We start from the raw sequence: 25,325 nt of genomic DNA on the forward strand, positions 1-25,325 counted from the left end.
TGTCAATCAATTAGTATTTATTTTATATACATTTAGAAAATGTTTGGCACATTTTTAAAATTATATTTATATGGCTCTGTGACATATCACATACTATTAAACATTTATAAACCAAAACCCAAAGAAGAATCTTGGCACTTTATTCAGCAGGTAACTCTTTCAAAATCAAGATAAAGCAGGATCCAAGCAGGATCAAAGTTCTTCTGATTTCATCCACCACTGTTGCTACTGTGACTGTAGATGTTGTCACCGCTCATGTTTGGGCATAATGTCTCCTCTGTCCACCACTGCCATACCAGGGTTACTCAGCTCTTTGGGAAATACATCTGTATAAAACTCTGCCACCACAGGACAGTGATCTGATGCCACACCGCCCCATGACCAGTTATCTGGGATCCAGGGGTTAGTCAAGCCCTGGCGCACTACTATGCAGTGGCCTGCAGTGAGAAAAGACACAGAGATAGGAAGTCAGCAGGACCATGGGACAGCATGCCAGGGATATTAACATAGGAACAGATGATGTTGATCTGACATAAATTGTTATATCTTACAGTATGCCTAACAATGATAATCAATTCAGTATAACTGTGACAGTCTCAATTTGCACTTCTCTCAAGTGAATCTGACCTACAATTTTACAAACGTACAAGTGGATAACTATTGTCTTGGAACTTGACTTGAAGTTGCCATGAATAGAAACCTAACTAGTTAATGACTCAAGACATGACTTGAACTTGTATCCAGTTAACCTGACGCCTGTCTCAGACTTGACTCCATTAGACTTTCAAATAACTCAATGCATCTAAACCTTGTTTTTTAAACTGACTTTGCCTTGAAACTTCAATCAAGTTTGTCTAGAATAAGCCAAATACCATACAGTATACTTACCAGAAAAAGTCTTCTTGAGGGAGCGGCTGACCCAGATGTTATCCAGGCAGCGGGTGCCTTGTGGTGAGCAGGTGCTGATGTTGGTGAACTGGTTGGATGGTACCAGGGCACAGAGTTTCTCTTTCCTCAGAATGTCCAACTCTGAGCTCTGAGGAGAAGTGCCAAAATCTCCTAGCACCACCAACTCCTTTTCAACTGTGTCAAGATATACGAGAAAATATATTAGAACAGAATAAATTCCCATAATTTACCTTCATGCAGAGGTGAAGGATGTACAAGACAATCTGTCTGACATCACGTTACTCCCATCTGGGCAAACTGTGTAAATCCCCAGTTGCTGATGTATCTAATTGTGAAGTCTAGTACAGCTGACCTTGACTCTATCCTGACAGACTGACCTTTAAGTATTTCCTGGATACTAGGGGAGATTCGCTGACACTTGGCATCATCTGTGTTGTGGTTCTTGCAATTTGATTCTCCTGGTGAGGCTGTGGCCTGCATGTGGACATTCACCACTGTGAGCTTGTATGAACCAACCTAATGGGGAAAAAATGGGTGATTTGGTCAGACTTCTTATAACACACAGGCAAATAGAAATAGAGATGGATACAGTCAAGTGAAGTCTTGTGTCATTTCTCACAGGTACATAATGTGTACAGAGGGAAAAAACAATATTTTTATACATATATAAAACAATGAAAAATTAATTTGCATTTCTTGCCTATTATGTTCTGCCGGACTCTGTATGTTCACATTACATACAGCTCATGATTGTGGGCCCATTACTACATCAGTTGGCCAAACAGTACTGCCAAAGTTCAGTCATTTTGTGCATTTTGGGAGTAGTTTAAATCGTATCTATCTGATAGATTTCAGTTTGTACATGTTAATGATGAATCTTCCATGCACAGCAAAGTTAGCTATGGAGGTCCACTGGGATCTGTGCTTGGACCGATTCTTTTCACTTTATATATGTCCCCCTTAGGCAATATTATTAGGAAACACTGCATAAATTTCCATTGTTATGCAGATGATACCCAACTATACTTATCTATGAAACCAGGAGAAACTAATTAATTACTCAAACTTCAAGCATGCTTAAAAGACATAAAAACCTGGATGTCCTCCAATTTTGTTCTCCTAAATCCAGACAAGACAGAGGTTATACTGTTTGGGCCTAAAAATCTCAGAGACACTATGTCTAATCACATTCTCACCCTTGATGACTTAGTATTGGCCTCAAGTAATACTGTAAGAAATCTCAGAGTTATCTTTGATCAGGATATCTCCTTCACTTCATACATTAAAGAAATCTTTGGAACTGCCTTTTTTCACCTGAGAAATAGTGTTAAAATTAGGAGCATCCTGTCCCAAAGTGATGCTGAAAAACTAGTCAATGCATTTGTTACTTCCAGACTGGACTATTGTAATTCATTATTAATAGGATGTCCCAATAACTCAATAAATCAGGCTCCATCTTATCTTAAAGAACTCATAGTTCCATATCTTCCCAGCGGAACTCTACGTTCTCAGACTGCAGGTTTACTTGGGGTTCCTAGAGTTTCCAAATGTAGAATGGGAGGCAGAGCCTTTAGCTATTAAGCCCCTCTCCTGTGGAACCAGCTCCCAGTTCAGGTTCGGGAGGCAGACACCCTCTCCACATTTAGGACTAGACTTAAAACTTTCCTTTTTTATAAAGCTTATAGTTAGAGATGGATCAGGTTACTCTGAATCATCTCTTAGTTATGCTGATATAGGTTAGTCTGCTGGGGGAATTCTACTGACAATCTGAGCTCCTCTCTCCTCTCTCCTATATTAATGCAAATGCCACTATTGCATGTCATTAACTTTGTGTCTTCCCTCTCCTGTAGTTGTGTTTCCTCCTCTCTGTCTCCTTCTCTCTGTACTTTTCTGCAGATATCCTCCGCCTGGAGCTGTACATCTCCAGAATCCAGTTGACCTGCCCAATGTTCTTGCTGCTTGTTGTTGTCTTTATTGCCTGCTGTTCTTTTCTCTCTTCTCTTTCCACTCACCCCAACCAGTCAAGGCAGATGGCCGCCCACCATGAGCCTGGTTCTGCTGGAGGTTTCTTCCTCTAAAGGGAGTTTTTCCTCTCCGCTGTTACCTAAAGCGTGCTCAAATGGGTTGTTGGGTTTTCTTTAGAATTTTTTTTGTATAAATATTCTCTGTAACGTCTTAAACCTTGCAATGTAAAGTGCCTTGTGATAACTTATGTTGTGAATTGGCGCTATACAAATACAATTGAATTGAATTGAATTGAATTGAATTGAATTGAATGGAATTGAATGGAATTGAATTGAATTGAATTGAATTGAATGGAATGGAATGGAATGGAATGGAATGGAATGGAATGGAATGGAATGGAATGGAATGGAATTGAATTGAATTGAATTGAATTGAATTGGGAGTAAAGTGCTATAAGAGGGACGTCTTGATAAATTCATGGCATGCACATTGTTTTGTATGAATTTGTTTCTATGTGGTCACATTGTGTTACCCGTAAACAGTTTTAGGGAGACACATTGTAAACCACAGACCCGGTGAGAGTTCTAGATATGTCCTGGGGTATGTTGGAATCTTGCTGATCAATAATTTCGATTAACTGACAAGGGCCATGTGCTCTTGTAGGTAGGTCTGAAATGAAAATTTAAGTTTAACTACATAAGAAAACATTTATATATCTCTATATAACTCTCTATATTAGAATAAATCATTACTTACAAAAAAATGAGCCAGGTAGAGTCGAGAGTAGGCATGATTCCCGTTGCCATTGACAACAAGAGGCTCCAGGACAGCAGTATCTTTCAGGTCAATACCAGATGAGCTGTCCCACAAAAAACCAGAGTAACTCACTCCCTGGTAATAGAGGATCATGGGAAATGAATTCAGACACTTTTAAAGATAAACAAGGTTATGATACTAAAAAATATAAGATGTTATACTCTTACACAGAAGGTAGGTGGCACCGTTTATATCACTGTATGCAGCAACCACAAATGTGTGTAACAGTAGAAAGTATTACCTAATGAATTAAGACTGAATCATAACTACTACTACAAATGTTACATAGATAGTGCTATTAATAATGCAAAGTACTGTACTGTATAAATGCTTGTGTAAAATACTATTTAGAAATGTATAAGATTCAAAGACTGGGTTAAGACAAATCTTTATTTATAAAATGCACATAAAAGGCCATAGCCAGGATTTCTACAGGACACAAGCTCAGGCCCCATGAGATACAGACAAGAACACAAAATAATGTCTTATCAGAATTGTTCATGTAACCTTTTCTGATCAGTCATATTTGTTACTTATTTGACTTTGTATTTTATTCTGTGCTTTCCAATTCAAAGCTGTTTCCGAACTTCTGGGCAAATAATTTCTGGTGGGGAAACTGAGTTTTCAATGTCATAAGTGATGACCAACTCTGTTCAAGACTCATTTGTCACAAAAAACCAGAGTAACTGTTTATATCACTGCATGCAGCAACCACAAATGTGATACTTAAAAATATAAGATGTTATACTCTTACTCAGAAGGTCGTAAGTGAAGGTCATCACTTACGACATTGAAAGCGTAGATGTATCAAATATTTCAAATTCTTGAAACTGGCCTTATCAAGTCGAGTTAGGCAAATCAATCTATGCAGGTTGTAGAACTGAACAGTCTCCCTCTAAATCAGAGGGAACCTTGTCATGGAGCCAGCTTTTAGCAGACTGATCATCAAAATTGAAAAGTCTTGCAATACACACTTTCCAGTACAGTCAATAATCAGTAATCACAAATCACTTATGTGACATATAGTAAAACAACCTGTTGTAAGTAAACAACTTCAGCTCAGTGATCCCAGGATGGTGGAATGAGCTGCCAAACTCTGCACACTCAGCCACCTAACTTCGAATATTTAAAAAAACTGCTGAAAACAGATCTCTTCCGCATCTTCCTTTGCACAAAAAAAACTTTTTCTGCTCTCTTGCTGTTTTTCTCCTTGACTTAGATTTTGTTTTGCTTGGCTTGTTCCTTACTAGTAAGTTGCTTTGGATAAAAGTGTCTACCAAATGACTAAATGTAATAATAATAATAATGAATACTTTATTGATCCCCTTGGGGAAATTGTGGGTGGACAGCTGCTAGACGGTATGTCAGCGCTACACTACGGGGTTTCGTTGTCTTGTCCAATACACCTCAGCAAGTAGCCAGGAGGAACCAGGAATTGAACCACTCAACCTGGGCTTCGGAGGCGACTGCTCTACCCCCTGAGCTACTGCTGCCCCAAATAAAAATCTTTGGTTAAAAGGTGACAATATAAATTCTAGTTCAATACCAGTCAGTGTAAGTTTACTTTGTAAACAAATAGTCCTTTTTGACCAATATAGAGCAAGCCAGTCAGTTCTCACTCACAAACTAAATTCTAAATATTTCGACCCAAAATAGGTTGGTTTAAGAAGCAGATTCCAGATTGGATATGGAAGGGAATCGTCTTATGTGTGGTGAGATGTACTGGTGCTGCAGTTGAATTGCGTTGGTTTGTTTCAAGGTGTTTCTTGAACTTTCTGTTGCCAGACACAACTGGTTCACTAATGACACCTGACATATCAGTAAAGCTTACCTTGCTTGAGTGCCCAATGGGTTTTTCAGACACAACACTTTTCCACAGTCCCCGCGGCCATTTCCACCTCCGCATGCTGGCCAGTGTTCCTTGGTTTAATTCCACACAGAACTGCAACACAACATAAAGAGAGAAAATGTTGTCAGAAATAAAAACTAATTTGAACTCAGACCAGACTTCATGTTATACTTCATTATTTGAAAATGATGTAAATGTTGACTCAGTTTTAACTCTGCAAAATCCAAGTCAAAGAACCAGATTAAGTACTGTAAAAAGACCAGTACAAAAAACAAAAACAAGAGTATGATAATGGATTAGAAATAGTTATGGTCACAACTTCTCAGTAATGGCTTGTGAAATATTAGCAACAAGGATGCTAAATGTCTAAAATTCAAAACTATTATCAAGACCTTCAAGGGAATGGCGTAATACATTTTACAATAACAGAGGCTTGAGAGCATAAAAGGAACATGTGATTAACTATTAACAGAAACTATATAATAATTAAATGGCAACACAACTTTATTTGTGCTTCTGATAAATTTCTAAACTAATTGAAACACTATATTTGACAAGGTGCAGTTCATTTATTTCAAAACTTGAGGACAAGCCAACTGGTCATCAGCACAAAACATGTTTTGCTGAACCATCTCTAAGAAACAATACAGAGTTCAATGAGTTCAATGAACTCAAACAGCCTCGTCTCAACTTAGAGAGGAAATATAATGACAAAGAGGAAGCCTCTTATGTCGACAGCGCTGAGCAACGGCGAAAACAGTAGTGGTGTAACTGTTGTCTGGAAAACAGACAAAGGTGACTCCCTGTAGAAATAAAATTAGAAAGAAAAAGAGGAGAAATACAAGGAGTCTTTCAGGACATGACCCAGCACAGACTTAGCGGCTGTGAATTTATGCTGTGACAGTGTGCAGCATTTTAATAATGAATGTAAGTAAGTGAATGTCAACTATAAGAACACAGAGAGCTGCTGTAGTTTGTCCAGTATTGGTCATGTGTTGGCCTTCACCACAAATGACTTAAGACATAAGTGATTTTCATCAGCAGGAGTAGAGAGTGTCTGCTATTGTTACCTCAATGTTGCCTCTTTGCTTTATGCAAATGATGTCACTTGATTGCTGCATCTGACCACGACTTTTAGCAGACTCGGCAGGATTTACTTTATAGCCCCCAGGAACCACTGAGCCTTAAAGGTATAAGTCAGCCTGTGAAGACCATTTCCCAATTTCAAGTTCACCTGGAATTGGGAAATGCTATTGATAGGGCAACCTATTACAGGTTGTATCCTGGGGAAGCCACTCCTTTATGGCCTTCTCAAGATACACAAAGAAGGAGCCCCTCCCAGACCCATAGTAGAGTATTAACTCGGTCACGTACAACATTACTAAATACCTAGCCACAGTATTAGCTCCACTAGTTGGATACACGGACCACCACATTCATAACTCAGAGAATTTTATGACAAAGGACAGGGACCTGAAATGGTATCCTTTGATGTCACGTCATCCCCACTACTTCATCTGTGAAGAGAAGACTGGAAGAAGACAGCTCCCTCAGCACCAGAAGCAACCTCAGCCCAGACCAGATCTATTTGCTTCTGGACCTCTGTCTCAACACCACATACTTCACGTACAGAGGTGACTTCTACAAACATAGACACGGCTGTGCCATGGGTTCCCCAGTTTCACCCATTGTAGCAAACCTATAAATGGAAGAGGTAGAAAAGAAAGCTCTCAACTCCTTTCCAGGGATGACACTGACCCACTGGTTCAGATATGTGGATGACACCTGCGTGAAGATCAAGATCCAGGATACAGGTTTTCATAGACCGCATTAACTCAGTGGACACCAATATCCGTTTCACTAGAGAGGACACCAAAGATAACAGTTTGGCCTTCCTGGACTGTGCGGTCATCATTGGGACAGGCAGAAGACTGGAAATAGAGGTTTACACGGAAACCCACCCACCTGTTGTTTGACTCACATCACCCACTACAACACAAAATAGGAGTCATCAGGACTTTGAACTATAGAGCACAAAACATCCTCACCTCCGTAGAAGCCCAAAAAAGGAAGACAGGCATCTGAAGACAGCTCTCGAGGACTTAGACACAACTTGTCTTCTATTTATCATGCTGCCCTTTCATCTATCCCCAAAAAAAGGCCAGAACCAGTTTACACCTGCACCAGGTTGGACACACTTAACGACCCATTTTAGGTGTTAAGAGGGGTTGGGGAGAGGTGCGCCTATTACATCCTTCACATCCTCCCCATCCTTTGTTTCATCTAACGAGCCTATTCAGGCCAAAGGGTGGAGTGAAACCAAACTGGGAGGAGAAATTTGTGGTCTCAAACCAACTATCTTCAGACTGAAGAAGCTACTTGGATGAGTAGTGAAACATTTCAACCTAACAAAAGGAAGTCAATTTGCCATGACTCAACTTCCAGATAACTTCACCTGGACCACTGAGAATCTTCACTGACATGTAAGAGACAATAACTCTGCTAGGGACTGTAAGTCAAGCTATCTATACATCTACTGCATAATTTCACTTTCTGACCTATCTTTATGGATATACAAAACTAAAACACTGGCATACTACTTGCAGGAGCATCATGGTACACACATTCCCACCTGGAAACATGCAGTGCTGGGGACTGATCCAGTGACCTTCCAGTCAAGCTTGCTTTTGTAACACATACAAATTGGGAAGACAATTTTTATTTCTGTATCATCATTATGAGGACATGTTGTCCATATTTTATGTGTTTGTGAAGTGTTTACTAGAAGCTGGAGAAGTGGTCAATTTGTCAACAGTTGTTAACAGTTCCCTGTTAGACCTTTTATAAAATGTTAAATAATAATTGAAACTTAACCACAGACAGATGGTTACTAAGCAACAAAACACACGGAGGACAACAGTCTAAAACTGGCGCACACTTTCTGTGTGACTCATCACATGTCCAGCAATCATGTTTACCAAAGTTACAGGGAAATGCTCCCATGGGTTCTTGGAGAATTTCTTGCACTAAACACTACACTTTGCCCAGATTTGATCTCTTTTATAAACCCAGCAGTGAGTGAGTGTACATGGAGTTGTGAAAATGTGATAGAGGTCCTGCTTTCACAGACTCAATTGAATGCAGAAGTGTTAACTACTGTAAATTAACTCGATTGATTCAGATTCAGTTGTATCGCAGGAAGTATGAAGCTGAGCTCAGTCATGCCACTGAGCAGCTTGTTAGCTTGGATACCGAGTTGACATCCTCTTTTCAGCATATCAGCAGGAACTGAGATTTAACATAGGCATTTCTACCATGAAAGTGTTTTAGAATATAACATTAGGTGGATATTCTATATTAAAGTAAAAGTCTTATGCCATTCTGGGGGTAGCTGTGGCTGTGGCAATAGGTAGAGCAGTTGTCTGCCAATCAAAGAATTGGTGGTTCGATTCCTGGCTGCCATGTCACATGCCAAAGTGTTGGGCAAGATACTAAACCCCAAGTGAGTCAGGTAAGCTGCACCCATGAATGGGTGAATGAGATGCAGTGTAAAGTGCTTTGAGTACCAGCTAGGTAGAAAAGTGCTATATAAATGCAGACCATTTACCATTCTGAGACCAAAGATCTTGTATGTACTGATACATTATTATTGTTGACTATATATCTTCTCTTAATTAATGTTAACATTGAATTATCACCATCAATATTTTTAGGTCATATCATACTCATCTTCACATATGTCATCTCAAACGTTATACATTTAAGAGTTCCCCGAAACAATTCTTCTTGCTGGTTGTAAAGTACATGTAACTAAGTTTCATGTTGTGCTTAAGTAACAGTGGAGAATCTGTTATTTTACTGCTGTTATATGAAGAATGGTAAACCCAGGTTACGATAAGCAAAGCACCGCAGCAATCAAATCTGGTCTAGAATCAAATAGAATAAAACAAAACTAAGTTTTTATTAAAAATATCAAACTAAAGTAAAAAAAAATCAGTTTTGGAAAGCCATACTACACCGAGTGAAGTAAAAGTGAAGAGAGGGTGGAGAACATTTCTGATTCACTCTGCAGGAAGAGACACTGCGGGGAAAGAGGAGGAAAAGAAGGGGTGCTAATGACTGAGGTAAGACAGAAAACATAGGAAACTGGCAGAAACTCTGTGTGGGAGGCTAGTAGAGTGAAAACACTGCAATGTGCACTGCCACTTGTCCAGTGATAACTCATCCTCCCACCTATTCTCAGTCCAAAATACTCTGCTGCTGACCTACTTCCCTTTCCACTAAGCTCTAATATATCTGCCAAGGAACCGTCTGGTAACCGATGCATTGGCCTACACACTGTGAAAAGAAGTGTGTAGGCCGATACAGTAGAAATCATCCAAATTAACAAATGTAACCCAGTCAGAGCAATGTGGTGCACAGCTCAGCTTTACCTTATCAAGAGCCTCCCTCTCCAGTAGGTCCTGCACTGCCAGTAACTTGATGCTGGAAGAAAGAGGGGATACGTCTTACACATTATATATATATATATATATATATATATATATATATATATATATATATATATATATATATATATATTCATATATTAACTGTATATTATACTTTGTCTAAAAAACAATAATGTTTTGCTTAAAATAGGCACAGATGACTTGCCACATGTGCAATCTTCACATAGTGCTTTTTAAATAAGGTTTTAATAAGATTCCAACAGATGCATTTCCATTCACGCTATACATATGCTTAATTTGTGCATACACTGTGCACGTGCAAGTTATTTTTTATTATTGAACAAATACAGTACTCTTTGTAATCCAAAATATTTATAAACCTGCATATTTAAGGAAGTAAAAGTGAGGTTTTGGCTTTCTTAGGAGAATATCTATGTGTGCAGAATTATTGGGCAACAGTTAGTGTGCAGAATTATTATGCAACTAAGTAAAAAACAGAAAATGTCCCATCTCACCTGTTTATTTTCATCTCTTAAAGTGAAAACAATAAACAAACAACTCAAAATTTACAAATAAACATTTCTGACATCAGCGACCAATAAGGCCACTCCTCTTTTCAATACCAGTCATAAGCCTGAGTGCACTGGCCTGAGCAGGGGTTTACGGTGCTAATCAATCCTATTTGTAATTTGTAAGACGATGTTTGAGATGATTTCTGTTGTCTTTAAAGTTGCCTTGTTAGTTAAAACCTAACCATTTTGATCAAAATTACGCCAGGGCCCCCAAAATAGTGACCAAGAAAACATTTGTTATGGCCTGTTACAGCCAGTGATAGCCCCCTTAGTAATGGTCCAATGTCATTGCTATACATATGAAGTTTTTGTAAGATAGGTAAGTACATGGCCCTTGGGAAATATAATGGGGGACTTGTGTTGTACATGTTTCATTAATCCATAAATAATAGAGAAAATACAGTAAATGTTGACCTGAAATCTTTAAACCAAAGCACATTAACAGAAATATTCACATAACCAAAATGAGCTTAACATAATTAAAATTCATCACATTGTGTTAGAACCACCCACACTATTTGATTCACAGATGGTTTCTCTGAAATGCTGAGCTGAAAAACAGCAGTGAGGGCTCCTCACTACAGATGGACACTGTAAACACAGAGGACCTTAAAAATCTACTTTTTTTTACAAAGAAAGTCACTTGTAATGCTACATTGTCATCCTGATACTGTTGTAATTGTTTGATGAGTTTTCTGCCTCCACCTCACAGCAGTGGAAATTTACATTTTCAAATTCCACTAGAACTTTTCCAGAAACAACCTACTGGTTTCCCAAATACATTTCAACTAAAAAAAAAAACTGACCCCCTAAGTTCTATCCAATAACCCATGACGGAAAGGTTTTCCATATCTACACCTACACATATACACAAGAGGCTGGAAATACTGAATGCAGTACGTAACTTGTTGTATTACGTCAAAAAAATGGCCCTTATTCTATTGTGTAATGCTATGCAACAATGAGAGACAGATAGTGTTGGCTCAACAGATCCAGGTAACACTACCCAAACTGGATCCTCAACTAAACAAACAGCACATCTCCTCCGGGAAAGTTCACTGCTCGCATACTGGCACAAATCTGAGAAGATCTGACTCTGACTCTCACAGTTAGTTTGGGCTGCTTTCCTAAATTCTATTGGCCAACACGTTATTGCACATCAAAGGAGGGGCCTTTTCAGCACAATAAACATTAATCTAGTATTTACTTTTAAAATTATTTTTCCAGACCAACAGTTAGCACAATAAAAACACAATACATTTCTGAGAGGTTTCTTTTGGATTAAAGGCTTGTACAAATGGCCTCTACACATGAAGAAACACTTTAGAATTAAGTATTAGTTGTAAGTGCCTGACGACTGCAAAAGCTGGGGCCCACTCCTCTGTCCTAATGGTGCTTAAGCTGTTTGCAGCATTTGACACTGTAAATCACCAGATCTTCCTGTCTGCACTCTGGAAAATTGGCTTCTTTGGTGCAGCTCTTGGTTGGCTCAGATCCTACCTTTCTGGGTGGGGGTGTTTTGGCAAGGGCAAGTATCCAGCTCTCACTCCCTCTCCACAGATATGGCAAAGCCTCTGTTCTCTACCCTCTAGTTCTACCATCTGCTTACACAGCTGTGCTGATGATGCTCAACTCTTCCTGTCGTTTTCACCAGAAAGTTCCCAAATCTGTTTCATTACGCTTTTCTGTCTCTCTCAGATTTCTGCTTGGATGTTAGAAATACTTCACTTCAGTTAGGAACTAACCTCCCGTTCTGGGAGAGCGTGTTCACAAAATGCCCACATTACCTCTCATGGCACTTTGCTTTGAATGTTTTCTGCTTAGATTTGTTGCTTGCTTTGTGCCTCACTTGTAATGTAATGTAATTAATGAATGTATTATAATAATAATAATACACACACACCCTCTGTTCACTCTGCAGCAGCATATGTTAAAGTGATTCACTGTGATGCGAGACAAAGGGAAATTGGTGGCAATGCTTTGACCTCATTTAACCTGTAACCTACTAATTCAAAATCAGCCACTCAGAAAATCACATTAGGAATAGGAAAACAGTCTTTCCTATTAGTGAAGTGCTGCTTCTGACTTACATTTACATTTAGTCATTTGGCAGATACTGTTATCCAAAGCTACCTACATTTAAAGGCAAAATATCTAAGCCAAGGAGAAAAACATTAAAGTATTCCAAAAAGAAGTGTTTCCGTTTTATGAGGTGTAAGTCCAAGATTTTTTTATTCCAATACAGATTATTTAAGTACAGAGAAATTTGCAGATGAGTTCTGTTTTCATCAGGTTCAAGATGTTGTTCGCTGGCAAAGCACAGTGGACAGGGCGGTTGTAGAATTGAGTTGAACACTAATAGGCAAGGCTAAGGGCTTTGAACCTGATGCAGGCAGCTACAGGAAGCTAGCACAGAGATCTGAAGAGTGGTGTTTTTATATCATTGAAATGATCACGTCACCATGGCTGCATGTGATTAGTTCATACATGTTATGCTACATTTATTGGTGTGGAACCAAATTATCCGCCTCTAAGATACTTAAAGAAGGAAAGTTTTATAGCAGGAATGCCAGGACTAGAGGAAGGTTGGTGTGACTGCATGCGTCATAGAGCGTGGAAAACTGTTTCGATTCCAGTGTGAAATAACTAATTACTGTTGTCAAGGGTAGGAACAAAACATAAGTCCTGTAACAAAGTACAGTACAAGTAAAGCTGGTCTACTTTGTACAAAACCTAACCAAGTTGTTTTTGTGTCTCAACATCACCAAACCATGATGTTTCCATAATGACATAATTTTGATCGTTTGACGACAAAGGTCTGTTATGCCTGCTGCCATAGATACTATTTCAGGAGATGTTCCTATGAGTCAAGGGTAGGAACAAATGACCTTATCCCCATCATACAACACCAGTGTGTGCTGACACTTGGATTTCTGACCAATGCAGTTGTTTAATTTGTTTGACGGCTTTCACAACAGTCTAAATAAACTGTCTTTGAAATATCACATGGCATTTGATATGGACGTCACTGATGTAAATACTGTGCTTATACACACACAATTAATGCACCAAAAAAAAAAAGCAACGCATGGTATAATTATGACTCTCAAGCAAGATTACTGCAGTCACAATAGTTTTGAATAACTAAATCTTAATCTTTAACGCATGCACTCCTCTATTCACTGTGACTAGCACAGGAGGTACAACAGGTCATGTATAAAGAGACACGGACGCGAAAATGCATCTAGTTGTGTAGAAATGCTAATAATTCATTAAACTGAACAGGCTCATCTCCAAATAGCCTGTACAGGATTAGGCTGATATGCTGGCTCTACTAATGGAATTGTACAGAGAGTGTGGTTTGTAGTGATCCAATTTACAAATTTTAATACTTTCTTCCTCAGTGAATACTCTGCCGTATCCATGACGAAAGTTTTGTCACCTCCCAATTTGTGAGGGTCAGAATCTCCACAGATTTCCCCGGTACCAGAGAGTATGTAAAGTAAAGTATGTAAACATTTGTTGAATAAAACAACAAGAGGAGCTCCTCTTCTTCTTACTACTGTCCAGAGGTGCCATCATGTTTTGTAATGCCCATGTATGAAGCATGTCTGCATCCCAAGAAGTAGTAGTAATAAAAGTGCATGCATATCCATCAGCGTGAGAAGAGCAAACAGAAAACCTAAATTGGCCTTAATGATTCTTACAATACACCTTTTAAACACACACTCACTTGTCTCACTGTCTCACTAACACAACAAACCCAACCAAACACAGTCCCCTGAATTGCTTTAAAATTCAGTGTGAACAAAGTTTCACTTTAGTTGTTAAATCTCTAGGTTAGCTTGTCTGTGGATATTAGGGAGTGTTAACTGTTAACTTTGAGTGTGCATGATTTGGTTTTCTTAAAAACAAATGTGTACTGTAGATGTGTGTTTGAAATGCATTGCTAAAGCCAGTTCCTGTTCAACCAAGATGTGTACACTGTAGTTTTCAGTGTGTACTGCTGGGTAAATATATTACATGTTCAGTGATAATTTTATTCACAATATCCAGACACAGCACAGACTAAGGTATGTGAATCTTTTGGAATTTCATGGTTTTCTGCATTAATATGTCTTGTGATGTGATTTACAAATATAGCATCAAAGTAGCTCTAGTCTACATTCTCAAAACTATTTTCTTCTTGGTATGCTAATGCCTGACTCCAATTGGGTTTTTGGAGGTTATTATTCCTAGGTTTCACATACTATTTCCACTAGTGCTATGAGGTTTTTATTGTTTTTCTCCAAGACATAGTAGATCAGATTTCTTTTTGTTTTTATTTTAGGCAAAATGTATTTGTTAATACTTTTAACTTTGAAGAAGATCAGATCATATTTTATGACAAATTAATGATGAAAACCATGAAATTCCAAAAAGTTCAGTTTCTACTGCTAAGTCATCCTCCCTTGCCCGACTGAACAGACTCATGTTCACTGGAACGCTGAGAGATGCTGAAACTTCACGTCACCTTTGTGGTCTGCAGGTACACAAATCCTAGTTACAGAAGAAAAAAGCCTTCAGTCACAGAGACAATAACCCTTTTCTCTCCTGCAGGTGTGATCACTCTGCACAATGAAAGAAACTCCCTGCTACACCCCTGGTAGTTAAAATCCTGATCCTCCTGTTTCCACTGGCAGCAGTTCAATCTCAGCTTACCCTGTGCTGACCTGAGTTTCAGCCATGTCATCAGGACATGGTGGATAATGCTGAGTCTGCGACACAGCTAGTGCTTTGAGTGTACTTCCACGCCTTCAGAGGTCAGAATATGCTGGGTCTAAGAGGGATAATCCTGATACAAAATGAAGAAAATAAGCCAAAAACATACAGGTTTTAGATAACTAACTCACTTTAAGTCAAATGTGACAGCAGGAAGTGTCTTTGGTGTCACTTGTAATGTATACAGTGAGGGAAAAAATTATTTGAACCCCAGCTGATTTTGTAAGTTTGCCCACTAACAAAGAAATGATCAGGCTATAATTTCAATGGTAGGTTTATTTGAACAGTGAGACACAACAATGACAAAAAAATCCAGAAAAATGCGTTTCAAAAAGAGTTATAAATTAATTTGCATTTCCATGAAGGAAATAAGTATTTGATCCCCTATCCGTCAGCAAGATCTCTAGCTCCCAGGTGGATCTTATACAGGTAACGAGCTGACATTGGCAGCCCTCTCAGCTCGTTACCTGTATAAAAGAGACCTGTCCACAGAAGCAATCAATCAATCCAGATTCCAAACTCTTCACCATGGCCAAGACCAAAGAGCTTTCCAAGGATGTCAGGGACAAGATTGTGGACCTACACAAGGCTGGAATGGGCTACAAGACCATCGCCAAGCAGCTGGGTGAGAAGGTGACAACAGTTGGTGCAATCATTCGCAAATGGAAGAAACATAAATTAACTGCCAATCTCCCTTGGTCTGGAGCTCCATGCAAGATCTCACCTCGTGGAGTTTCAATGATAATGAGAACGGTGAGGAATCAGCCAAGAACCACTCGGGAGGAACTTGTCAATGATCTCAAGGCAGCTGGGACCATAGTCACCAAAAAAACAGTTGGTAACACACTACGCCGTGAAGGACTGAAATCCTGCTGTGCCCGCAAGGTCCCCCTGCTCAAGAAAGCCCATCTACAGGCCCGTTTGAAGTTTGCCACTGAACATCTGACTGATTCAGAGGAAGACTGGGTGAAAGTGTTGTGGTCAGATAAGACCAAAATCGAGCTCTTTGGCATCAACTCAACTCGCTGTGTTTGGAGGAGGAGGAAGGCTGCCTATGACTCCAAAAACACCATCCCCACTGTCAAATATGGAGGTGGAAACATTATGCTTTGGGGGTGTTTTTCTGCCAAGGGGACAGGACAATTGCACCGCATCAAAGGGAGGATGGATGGGGCCATGTACCGTCAAATGTTGGTTGAGAACCTCCTTCCCTCAGTCAGGGCATTGAAAAGGGTTGTGGTTGGGTACTCCAGCATGACAATGATCCAAAACACACGGCTAAGGCAACAAATCACTGGCTCAAGAAGAAGCATATTAAGGTCATGGAGTGGCCTAGTCAGTCTCCAGACCTTAATCCCATAGAAAATCTGTGGAGGGAGCTGAAGGTTCGAGTTGCCAAACATTGGAGAGGATCTGCAAAGAGGAGTGGGCCAAAATCCCCCCTGAGATGTGTGCAAACCTTGTGGCCAACTACAAGAAACGGCTGACCTCTGTGATTGCCAACAAAGGTTTTGCCACCAAGTACTAAAGCACGTTTTTCGAAGGGATCAAATACTTCTTTCCTTCGTGGAAATGCAAATTAATTTATAACTCTTTTTGAAACGCATTTTTCTGGATTTTTTTTGTCATTGTTGTGTCTCACTGTTCAAATACACCTACCATTGAAATTATAGACTGATCATTTCTTTGTTAGTGGGCAAACTTACAAAATCAGCTGGGGTTCAAATAATTTTTTCCCTCACTGTATCTGGGTTCCATATCTCCGTCTACCACACAGACACAAAAAAGACATCGTGAAGCAAAAAGCTGAGCTTCTGCTTCAACATCTGTCAAATTTAGGGCACACACGAGGTTGCATAATCAGGAGTGACGAGTGGCAGCAGCGAAGGTGACTTTGAACCTAAAAAACATCTTGGAGAATTTTGGAGTCCTGAAAGAGAAAAAGGCTCCAGGCTGCAGACAGTAAAACAGTAAAAGGCCTGACAGGGTGCTGAGAGAGATAATAATACTAATAAAAATAATAATAATAATAATAAGACGAAGACGAAGAAGAAGACAAAGAAGAAGAAGAAGAAGAAGAAGTGGGCAGTTGTTGCTAACAATTCTGATGGCTAATAATTCGGTGGTAGCTTTGTATCTCTCAGCCTTTTCTTGTTGTTTCTTCTCCCCCTGGAGGTCCAAATTCAGCTGAAGCAGCTTTAACCACCAAGCATGTTTGAATTTAATTAATGGGATTTTGATAAGCGTGCACACCGAGAACATAACAAACAACAATAATTAATGTGAAATCTCAAGAGACATAAACCATTTCCCCATCAATATTATAAGAGTAAAGCGCTACTCCATTAATAATAAAAATAAAGATACTTTTTAAGCCAAGTTTGAGCTGTAATATTGTATAACATACATAGAGCAAACAGACAACAGAACAGGAATGCATTCAGTCCAAAGCAGCAAGATACATGTTTAAAGCCAAATTTTATATTCCTAAGTCACTATTCTTTTCAATAAGTATTTCTAAGGTAATGTTTCTCTTGTTTGAACTTGGTTGATTCAAATAGAGTTGTGCTCTTGGTTCTGTTAAGTCACTTTGATTTTCTGCTCTGTGTTAAATTTCTACTGCAGGAAACAAACAAGCTTGAATTTATGCAGTTCAGCACAAGAAACAGGGTTGGGAGCTCTGTTTTGGCCTGAGTGACTCCAGGCTGGCAGGGCTCGGTCAGCACTACCCTACCTCCCTCACTGTCCACCCACAATAAAATGCTGCCCCGATGGAAATTTCCACATGAGCAATTAGGACCCTGAAACAGCCCAACACCCAGTCATCGTGCCCTCAGCACCCACCCTGGCCTTAACCTCCCTGAATTATGTTTGTAAATCCCGAGAAAGGTGCAGTTTACTAACATTATGGACAGGGTAAATGTTCAGCATGTTTCATTGAGTGGATCCGCCAGTTCTGTCACTCTGTAAAAGGATTAAGTGAGTGAGAGTGTGTGTGTGTGCGTGTGTATATGTGTGACACTGCTGCCAAACTCTGCATCTCATAATCCAGGCCTATCGTACAGACAACAGATGTTGGGTACATCATCTCAGCAGCTACACTGAGCATCTGTAGGTTTTAGTCAACAGGCAGATATGCCATTTCACACATGCACACATAGATGTGCACAGTGGGTGTCACAGAGCTTGGGAGTGGCTCGGCTGTTGGTGAAAATGGATCTCTTGGAATTGTTTACACAAAACTAGTCAGACCTTACCTGCTTGGTTTATTATTATGGTAAACAAATGCAATCGTGATTTATGAATAGGTTTAAGGTTTCAAGGTTTATCATGCACTTGTTAGTACTGTTAAAGTAAGATGAGAAGATTAATTGCTAAATAATTCTGTGCGTTAAATACAGAGCTGGAGTCAGGTTAGCCTAGCTTCGTATAAAGAGCAGAAACAGGGGGAACCAGCTAGGTGGACACTGTTGAAAATAGAAAAATACTAAAACATCAATACCTCTGAAACTCAGAAATGGATCTAGAGAGTACCCTCCAGCTGTAACTTGACCAGGTCTACCTTGAAAAAGAGGTTACTAACCTCAGTAGGATCTACATGCGCATATCTTTCTGATCCGCCACTGATCTACATAATAAACAGACGGTAAAATGATGCAGCTGATTTATTTATTTAGTATTAGTGAACTATGATCAAGGATATCTGAAGTTAAAAATGCAATGCTAACAAACATGAATAAATGTTCAATAAAAAATTTGATCCGTCATACTTTTTATTTTTTGGATTATTGGTTATTATTAAATTGTAAAATGTGCATGTTTGCTAACAATAAATATGAACTGTAAAGGTTACTTAATAATCGGTAAAAACAAGACAAAAATATTTATGTTGTGCAATTTGTGTTGTTGCGTTTTCTTTTTGCAGCCACACCTAAACTCCACCCTTTATGACTTATGACTTGTGTTTACACAAGCTTTCTATTTGGGAGGAAAGCAAACCTGACCTATGTCATTATTGGCCTAATGCTGAGAATTCTACGGTAAGCTAGATCACCATCTCTTATTGCAGTCAAACATATTGTCCACTGAAGAGAGTCCAGTTCTTTCGATCATTCTGCTGCTCTCCTTTTTCCTCCTGTCTTTCTTTTAATGAGGCAGGTTGACGGCTTTGGGATACACGCATTTTGCTCTGATTGTGGCTGTCTCTTGACTGTGAATATAAACACCTCTGAACTTCACCTCACATTTTGGCTAAACACATAGTTTAGCTAACTCTTTAACATGTTATGACCTATTTTCTTATTTATCCAACAAACTACCACTGCAAAATATAACCTTAGACTTCATAACCAATGCAGAGAGCTTACATTTTGCATTGAATGGAATACATTTTTGCTTTGTGAAACAATCACAGACTGACAAAGAACAAAAAAGGCCTACTACAAACTGCCATGCAGAAAAAGTTCATCCTTGGCGTAGATTTGACAGCAACACAACTTTTCACTGCTGCAGCCACATTTTTCTCAGAGTTAATCAGGGCTCTGTCAACTCACATCTACCTTGATCCATATTAACCCCGCTCGCTGGTGAGAGCTAGTGACAGCTCTTTCACTTCCTTGCAGTCCAGCTGACTAATAGTTGGCTCATTATTTAAGTCAGCAGGCTCGGGAGACTGTAGTGGCTGAGCACAGTTTGCTGTGTAACCTTTAGTAAGCGTGAGTTCATTGAACTCTAGAAACTCTCTGCTTGTGCCTGGAGGGAAGCCAGGAATTGTGTAAACTCAGGCTGGATCTTGTGATTGCTCACACAGCAGAGCCGAAGCACTGTGCAAACAAACCATATCTCTTCTGCAGCATCCTCCTCCCTAACAATGATTCCTACAATTTCATAATTAGGGTTGTTACCAATGGCCTGAGAACATAGGAAGTTGATAGGCATGAGTGAGGGAAATGGTAGAGATTTATTGGAGGGTGGGTGGGTTCGGAAGGGGTGGAACATATGAGGATGACAGAACTTTATAGATGGCCTAATAAAAATGGATGATTCTAATCCCATGGGGAAGAAAATATTACCCATCATACTCCTCTCAGTAGACTGAACATTGTGTTTAGCCTGCTATGATTAGCGGAATTAAGGCCAGAGGCCCAATGGCTTCAGTACACTTTGCTTATTGTTGAAGTGTCTATAATGGCTGAAGTCATCCCAACTTGTACTGCATTCAATAATGTAAATGTTCTTCATATAGCTATTTGAATAACTTTTCATGCGTACAAGCGAGACGTGTAATTCTTCAAAATTAGGCTATCTGAAAGTATGTGCCGTTATCAACGCTTGTGTGATTCACTGCATCGAGGAAACAAGGTACATCAGGGAATCAGTGGGATTTAAGGAGCCAAATTTTCACAGAGACACCTCTACATCAATAAACTAGCAAAGATCCATTGTGGGGCTTCCTCACATCACATTTGTCTGGGCCAAAGTGGTAGTTGAACACCTCTCTAAAACTACAGCCAACGGTCAGCCACCATGTACTGTATGTTCTGTTCTGTGCCTGTGTGAGGGCAAATAACAGCAGGTGGTGGTAGTATTCTAGTAGTAGGTACTGGCATTGTTAGCCTAAGATGTTCTGGTTGTTGCACCAATTCATGATGGGGTTGTTGGTCTGGTGCCAACGGTGCAGGATACACTACAAAAATTAGGATGACATACAGCCCAACATTATCCAATGTTCAACAGTCACCAGCACCTATAAAAGCTATACCGTTGCATGGCATCAAAATTTCATTAAGCATCTAATGAACTCGTTTGTACAAAGTCATTCAGGTGAGTTAAACTAGGGGTTGAGTCATGGAAACTAGACTGACAAGAACAAGAATGAATTCCAGTTGCCACGATTCAGCTTCTAGATAATTTGTACAGTGTGCGACCTTATCCCAGAACCACAATAATTGTACTATTTTGGGCAGTCATGTCCAATGCTGCTGCTAGAGTTTGTTTTTTAGAGTAGGCTGCAACTAACTGTTTCAGCAACAGACTATTTGACATTTACATCCAGGAGCTGGGGTTTGACACAACTATTTCCCATTGTGTACATTTTTTTAATATGGCATTGCAGCTTTAGCCTCTCCTTTGACTCCACTTTCCACTGTGGCTATTCTGGTCAGGTTTGGAATTTCAACAGGGTCAGACAACATGACGTGCAAATCACCTCTTTATCTACTATAACCAAGCTCTTAATCCAGCTCAAGTCAACTGTCATTGCTTCACATTCTTTGTTAGAGTTAGAAGAAGTAACTGCCAAGACTACAGCTAAAGATGTGCTGGCCACGAATATCTACTGTATATTTTGTACCTGCTGAAGAACATGCCAGAGAGGCCAGAGATGGCTTAAATACTGTATGTTGTACATCATAACCAACCAAAAAACCACTTCCTTCAATAACACTTGTACTAGCAAACATTAAAATGTTGTTTAAATGGAGTTTGGTAGGCCAGTCTCGGCAAGTGACAGAACAGAGTGAATGTCAGGTGTTTAGAGATCACATGTTGGCCGCATAGCAGAGCATACTAATGCTAGGCCATGAAAATTTCACTCGTAACAACATAACCTGTAGGAATGTCCTCTCATGACCCCGCAACCCACACCACCTCTTCCTCCACCCTTCCAACTAGGTCAGGGCTCACCACCACAGCTGCGTAATGCGCGGCTCCAGGCACTAACTTGGTGTTAACAGATAATGTCTGGTCACATTGTGCTGGAGAAGTAAGTATTACAATGGAGAGAAACTGCTTTTTGTCAATCAATTACAAGATTCCTAATGAGATAAAATCATTACTCACTGGCACTGAAACCCAGCTCTTAGAGTTTATCTGAACAGATGAACCAGAATTCACAGAGCCTCATTTTCCTATTATCCACAAAAACGCTGTTGTCAGGGCAAACAAGCATGGTCACACTAACTAGTTGATTACACATCTATCTTCATTAACTTTCATTGTGATGCCAAGTTTAGCAGCTGTAGCTTATTGGGTTTTAAAAAGGAATGAAGTCTAACACACAGTGTGCTGTCAACAACTATTCTGTGTTGTCAATGTAAACTAAAATACAAAATATATTAAAAAAAAAACTCCTCAGCAACACCACAATATTCTTGTGGCACAAGCTATTTTAATTGATATTGTACTTGTGCACAATCCATAACAACACTGTAAATGCAAAAAAAAAAAAAAAAAAAAAAACACACTTACTGTAAATACACTGAACTTTGCCATTTTGGGTCACCTGGGAATCAAATGTTCCTCAAAAGTTTCACACTGCCTTTACTTTGGGTGGAGCGTGTTTTCTGTTTGTGGGGATACTTTAAACTGGGTCATTAAAGGGCTGAGGCTCTGGTCATACGTCTAAGCTAAAGCCAAGTCACAGCATCGTTTCTGCTGATAAATGGTTCAGATTAGTTGGGGTGGTGTCTCCACACTACCACAGTTGGTACCAATTGGTTTGACCGCAACACCAAATTACAGCTTCTGGACAGTTTATGGATTTTGTTATATCCATTAAGGTTTAAAACACTTTGTTGGGAACATTTTCTAAATCAATATGTAAAATAAATAAATATGTTATTTCTAGTCAACCATGTAAGCACAGTAATTAAGAAAAGATCTGTTTTACTGAATTATTTTCAGTACCTTAAGGAACCTGTAAGCCTTTAATTTGGGATTGAAATAACATGTAAATTAATGTTTTCCAAAAGCTGATCTGCACATCATTCTCATCTATACCACATCTCACTTGTGGTTTAGATGAGAAACCATGTTCACAAATTTAATAATGAGAACAGGTGAGCTGAACGTTGTACCCACTCGTTCTCCAGAAGGGTCATGCACACCACCTCTTTCACCCCGGGATTGTTGGCCTTGTCACAGGAGCAGCCCTCCAGGCTCCAGGTGGCGAGGCGCACCACGGGCTTCCCGTCCCGCAGGCCCGGCGGAGGCTCCACGTTCGGCCGCACAGAGATGATCTTGGTCGGACCTCCGGGTGGGAGGTCCAGGTCGTCGCTCCCGATGCTAAATGAAGTCGGGCTGGGATGACACTTTGTGCTACTAGTCATCCCTCCGTTGTTGTTAGGGGACGGCGCCCTGGAGCGCTCCACAAACACCTGGAAGCGGACTTTATCCAGTAAGGAGCTGTTGATGTGGTTGACTCTCACCAGGTCCTCAATGCTTTTGAAAGGGCCGTGCTCAGCCCGGTAGACCACGATGTTCCTGGCTATTTTCTCCGTGATGCCTCGGATGCTCATGAGCTGCGCAGCAGTGGCGGTGTTGATGTTGACCCCGGTGCAGGACTGGTGATCCAGGTCTTTGCGCAGGGAGGATGGGGAGTGCTGAGACGAACTGGTCCTGCTGGACACACATATTTCCAACTTGATCGCCTCCAGTTTGGTGGCCCCGATCCCGCTCACCAGAGCCAAATCCTCCACCTTTTTAAAGCCACCGATACAGTCCCGGTACTCCACGATATTCTGAGCAACAGTGCGGTTGACTCCTGGTAGAGTCATGAGTTCCTCCTCGGTGGCCGTGTTGATGTTCAGCCGCTCTTGGTTCACAAGGATGTGACCAAAGTTACACGCGGCGCTGAATTTGCGCTTTCCGCAGCTGAAGTCTGTGGGGTCCTTGGGAATGGAGCGATGGCAGCCCAGGTTCCCACCCATGGCTCAAGCAGGTCACCGGGGCTCCGATCAGTGCAGCGACACAGAGAGAGCAGAACAGTGACGGTCACGCAGATGCCATCACCTTCTCCCCGCTGACACCGACTGGTTCATTAAAGCTGGTCTAACACGCAGTTGTAGTACAGCAGCTGTGCGCAATCCGGCTACATGCTGCTGCACGGTTTCCTCAGCGTCTCTCGCTGTTCTCCGCGCGGCTGAAGTGCGTCTGTGCGTAGAGGCCCAGCTGTAAACTTTGCCCTCCGATAGTCTGCTGTTTGAGCGGTCACAGGTCGGCCTCCACATACACGCACGCATCTGACAGCGGAGACGCCAGCGATCACATCAATACAAAACCATTAGCTCCCAACGTGTCAAGTCAAACACGCTTAGACACACAAACACGGGCAATGTTGGAATGGGCCTTCAAAATAAAACGTTTTATTTCAATAACAATAACAAATGAATGTATACTTAGGCAAACTTAGGCCAAACATGACCCACATACATACAGAACGGTTCACAGGGCTATGGGAGCACAAAACTAACACAGTTAATCGTTTAACTATATAAAGCTAAATAGAATAACATGCAACTTATTAAGGTGTCAATCTCCTATTTGACTGTTTATTATTATTTATTTTCTCATGTCACTAAGGCGTCAAGTCTACAAAATGTAGTCTTGAGGGACAAAGACCGCCCACAGTGGACAAATGGGGATATTTTTATTCTCTCTATGTATTTTGTTCCTGAAATTAAATGACCTAATCTTGCCTTTTATTTTGAAACCAGACAGTATCCCGGTTTGATGCTTCCTGCAGCAGCAGCAGGCGTGGCTCCAGTCATGCCAACCAAATGTTATAATGTGACTAGGTAAGAAGAGCTGATGACGTACTGTACAAAGGCAGGTCTCTAATGTCAACATACACATTTAGATTAGGTTAATAATTCATGATTCAATAATGGCTGCTTCTCTGGAGTAGCAGAAAATAGCATGTCTACAATCAACCATATAATAAAGTTTCTCCAGTCATCAACTCTTTATTCTGCAAATTAAAATAGGGACTCTGGCAGAGGTCAAGCAGGAGGTAAACATGTTCTGTTATTTTAGCACAATTGTCTGCTGGAAATAGAACTCCTTCAATATTGGCATGTGAAGTGAAAATGTCATTTCAGTGTCTCACTGTGGCATCATCAGTGGAAGGAAACAGTCTCATTACCACTCTGACTCTGATTACATTATAGCCATAGCTTTTCTGTTTCATTCACTGTGGACAAAGCATGTGATTCCCAATCTGTT

At 40.2% G+C, this 25,325-nt stretch overlaps 1 protein-coding gene across 1 annotated transcript; it reads right to left on the reverse strand.

Moving 5' to 3' along the window:
- eepd1 (endonuclease/exonuclease/phosphatase family domain containing 1) lies at positions 1-24,398 on the reverse strand. Its single transcript, XM_026347754.1, has 7 exons — positions 23,184-24,398; positions 9,973-10,024; positions 5,522-5,632; positions 3,631-3,765; positions 1,287-1,425; positions 889-1,083; positions 1-437 (listed from the first exon to the last, which is right to left on the reverse strand). The coding sequence occupies exons 1-7, from the start codon at positions 24,029-24,031 to the stop codon at positions 247-249; spliced, it is 1,671 nt and encodes a 556-aa protein (XP_026203539.1). The 5' UTR covers positions 24,032-24,398; the 3' UTR covers positions 1-246.
- Positions 24,399-25,325: the final 927 nt, after the last annotated feature.

This window comes from Anabas testudineus, chromosome 11 (genome assembly GCF_900324465.2).
Source record: "Anabas testudineus chromosome 11, fAnaTes1.2, whole genome shotgun sequence".
NCBI lineage: Eukaryota > Metazoa > Chordata > Actinopteri > Anabantiformes > Anabantidae > Anabas > Anabas testudineus.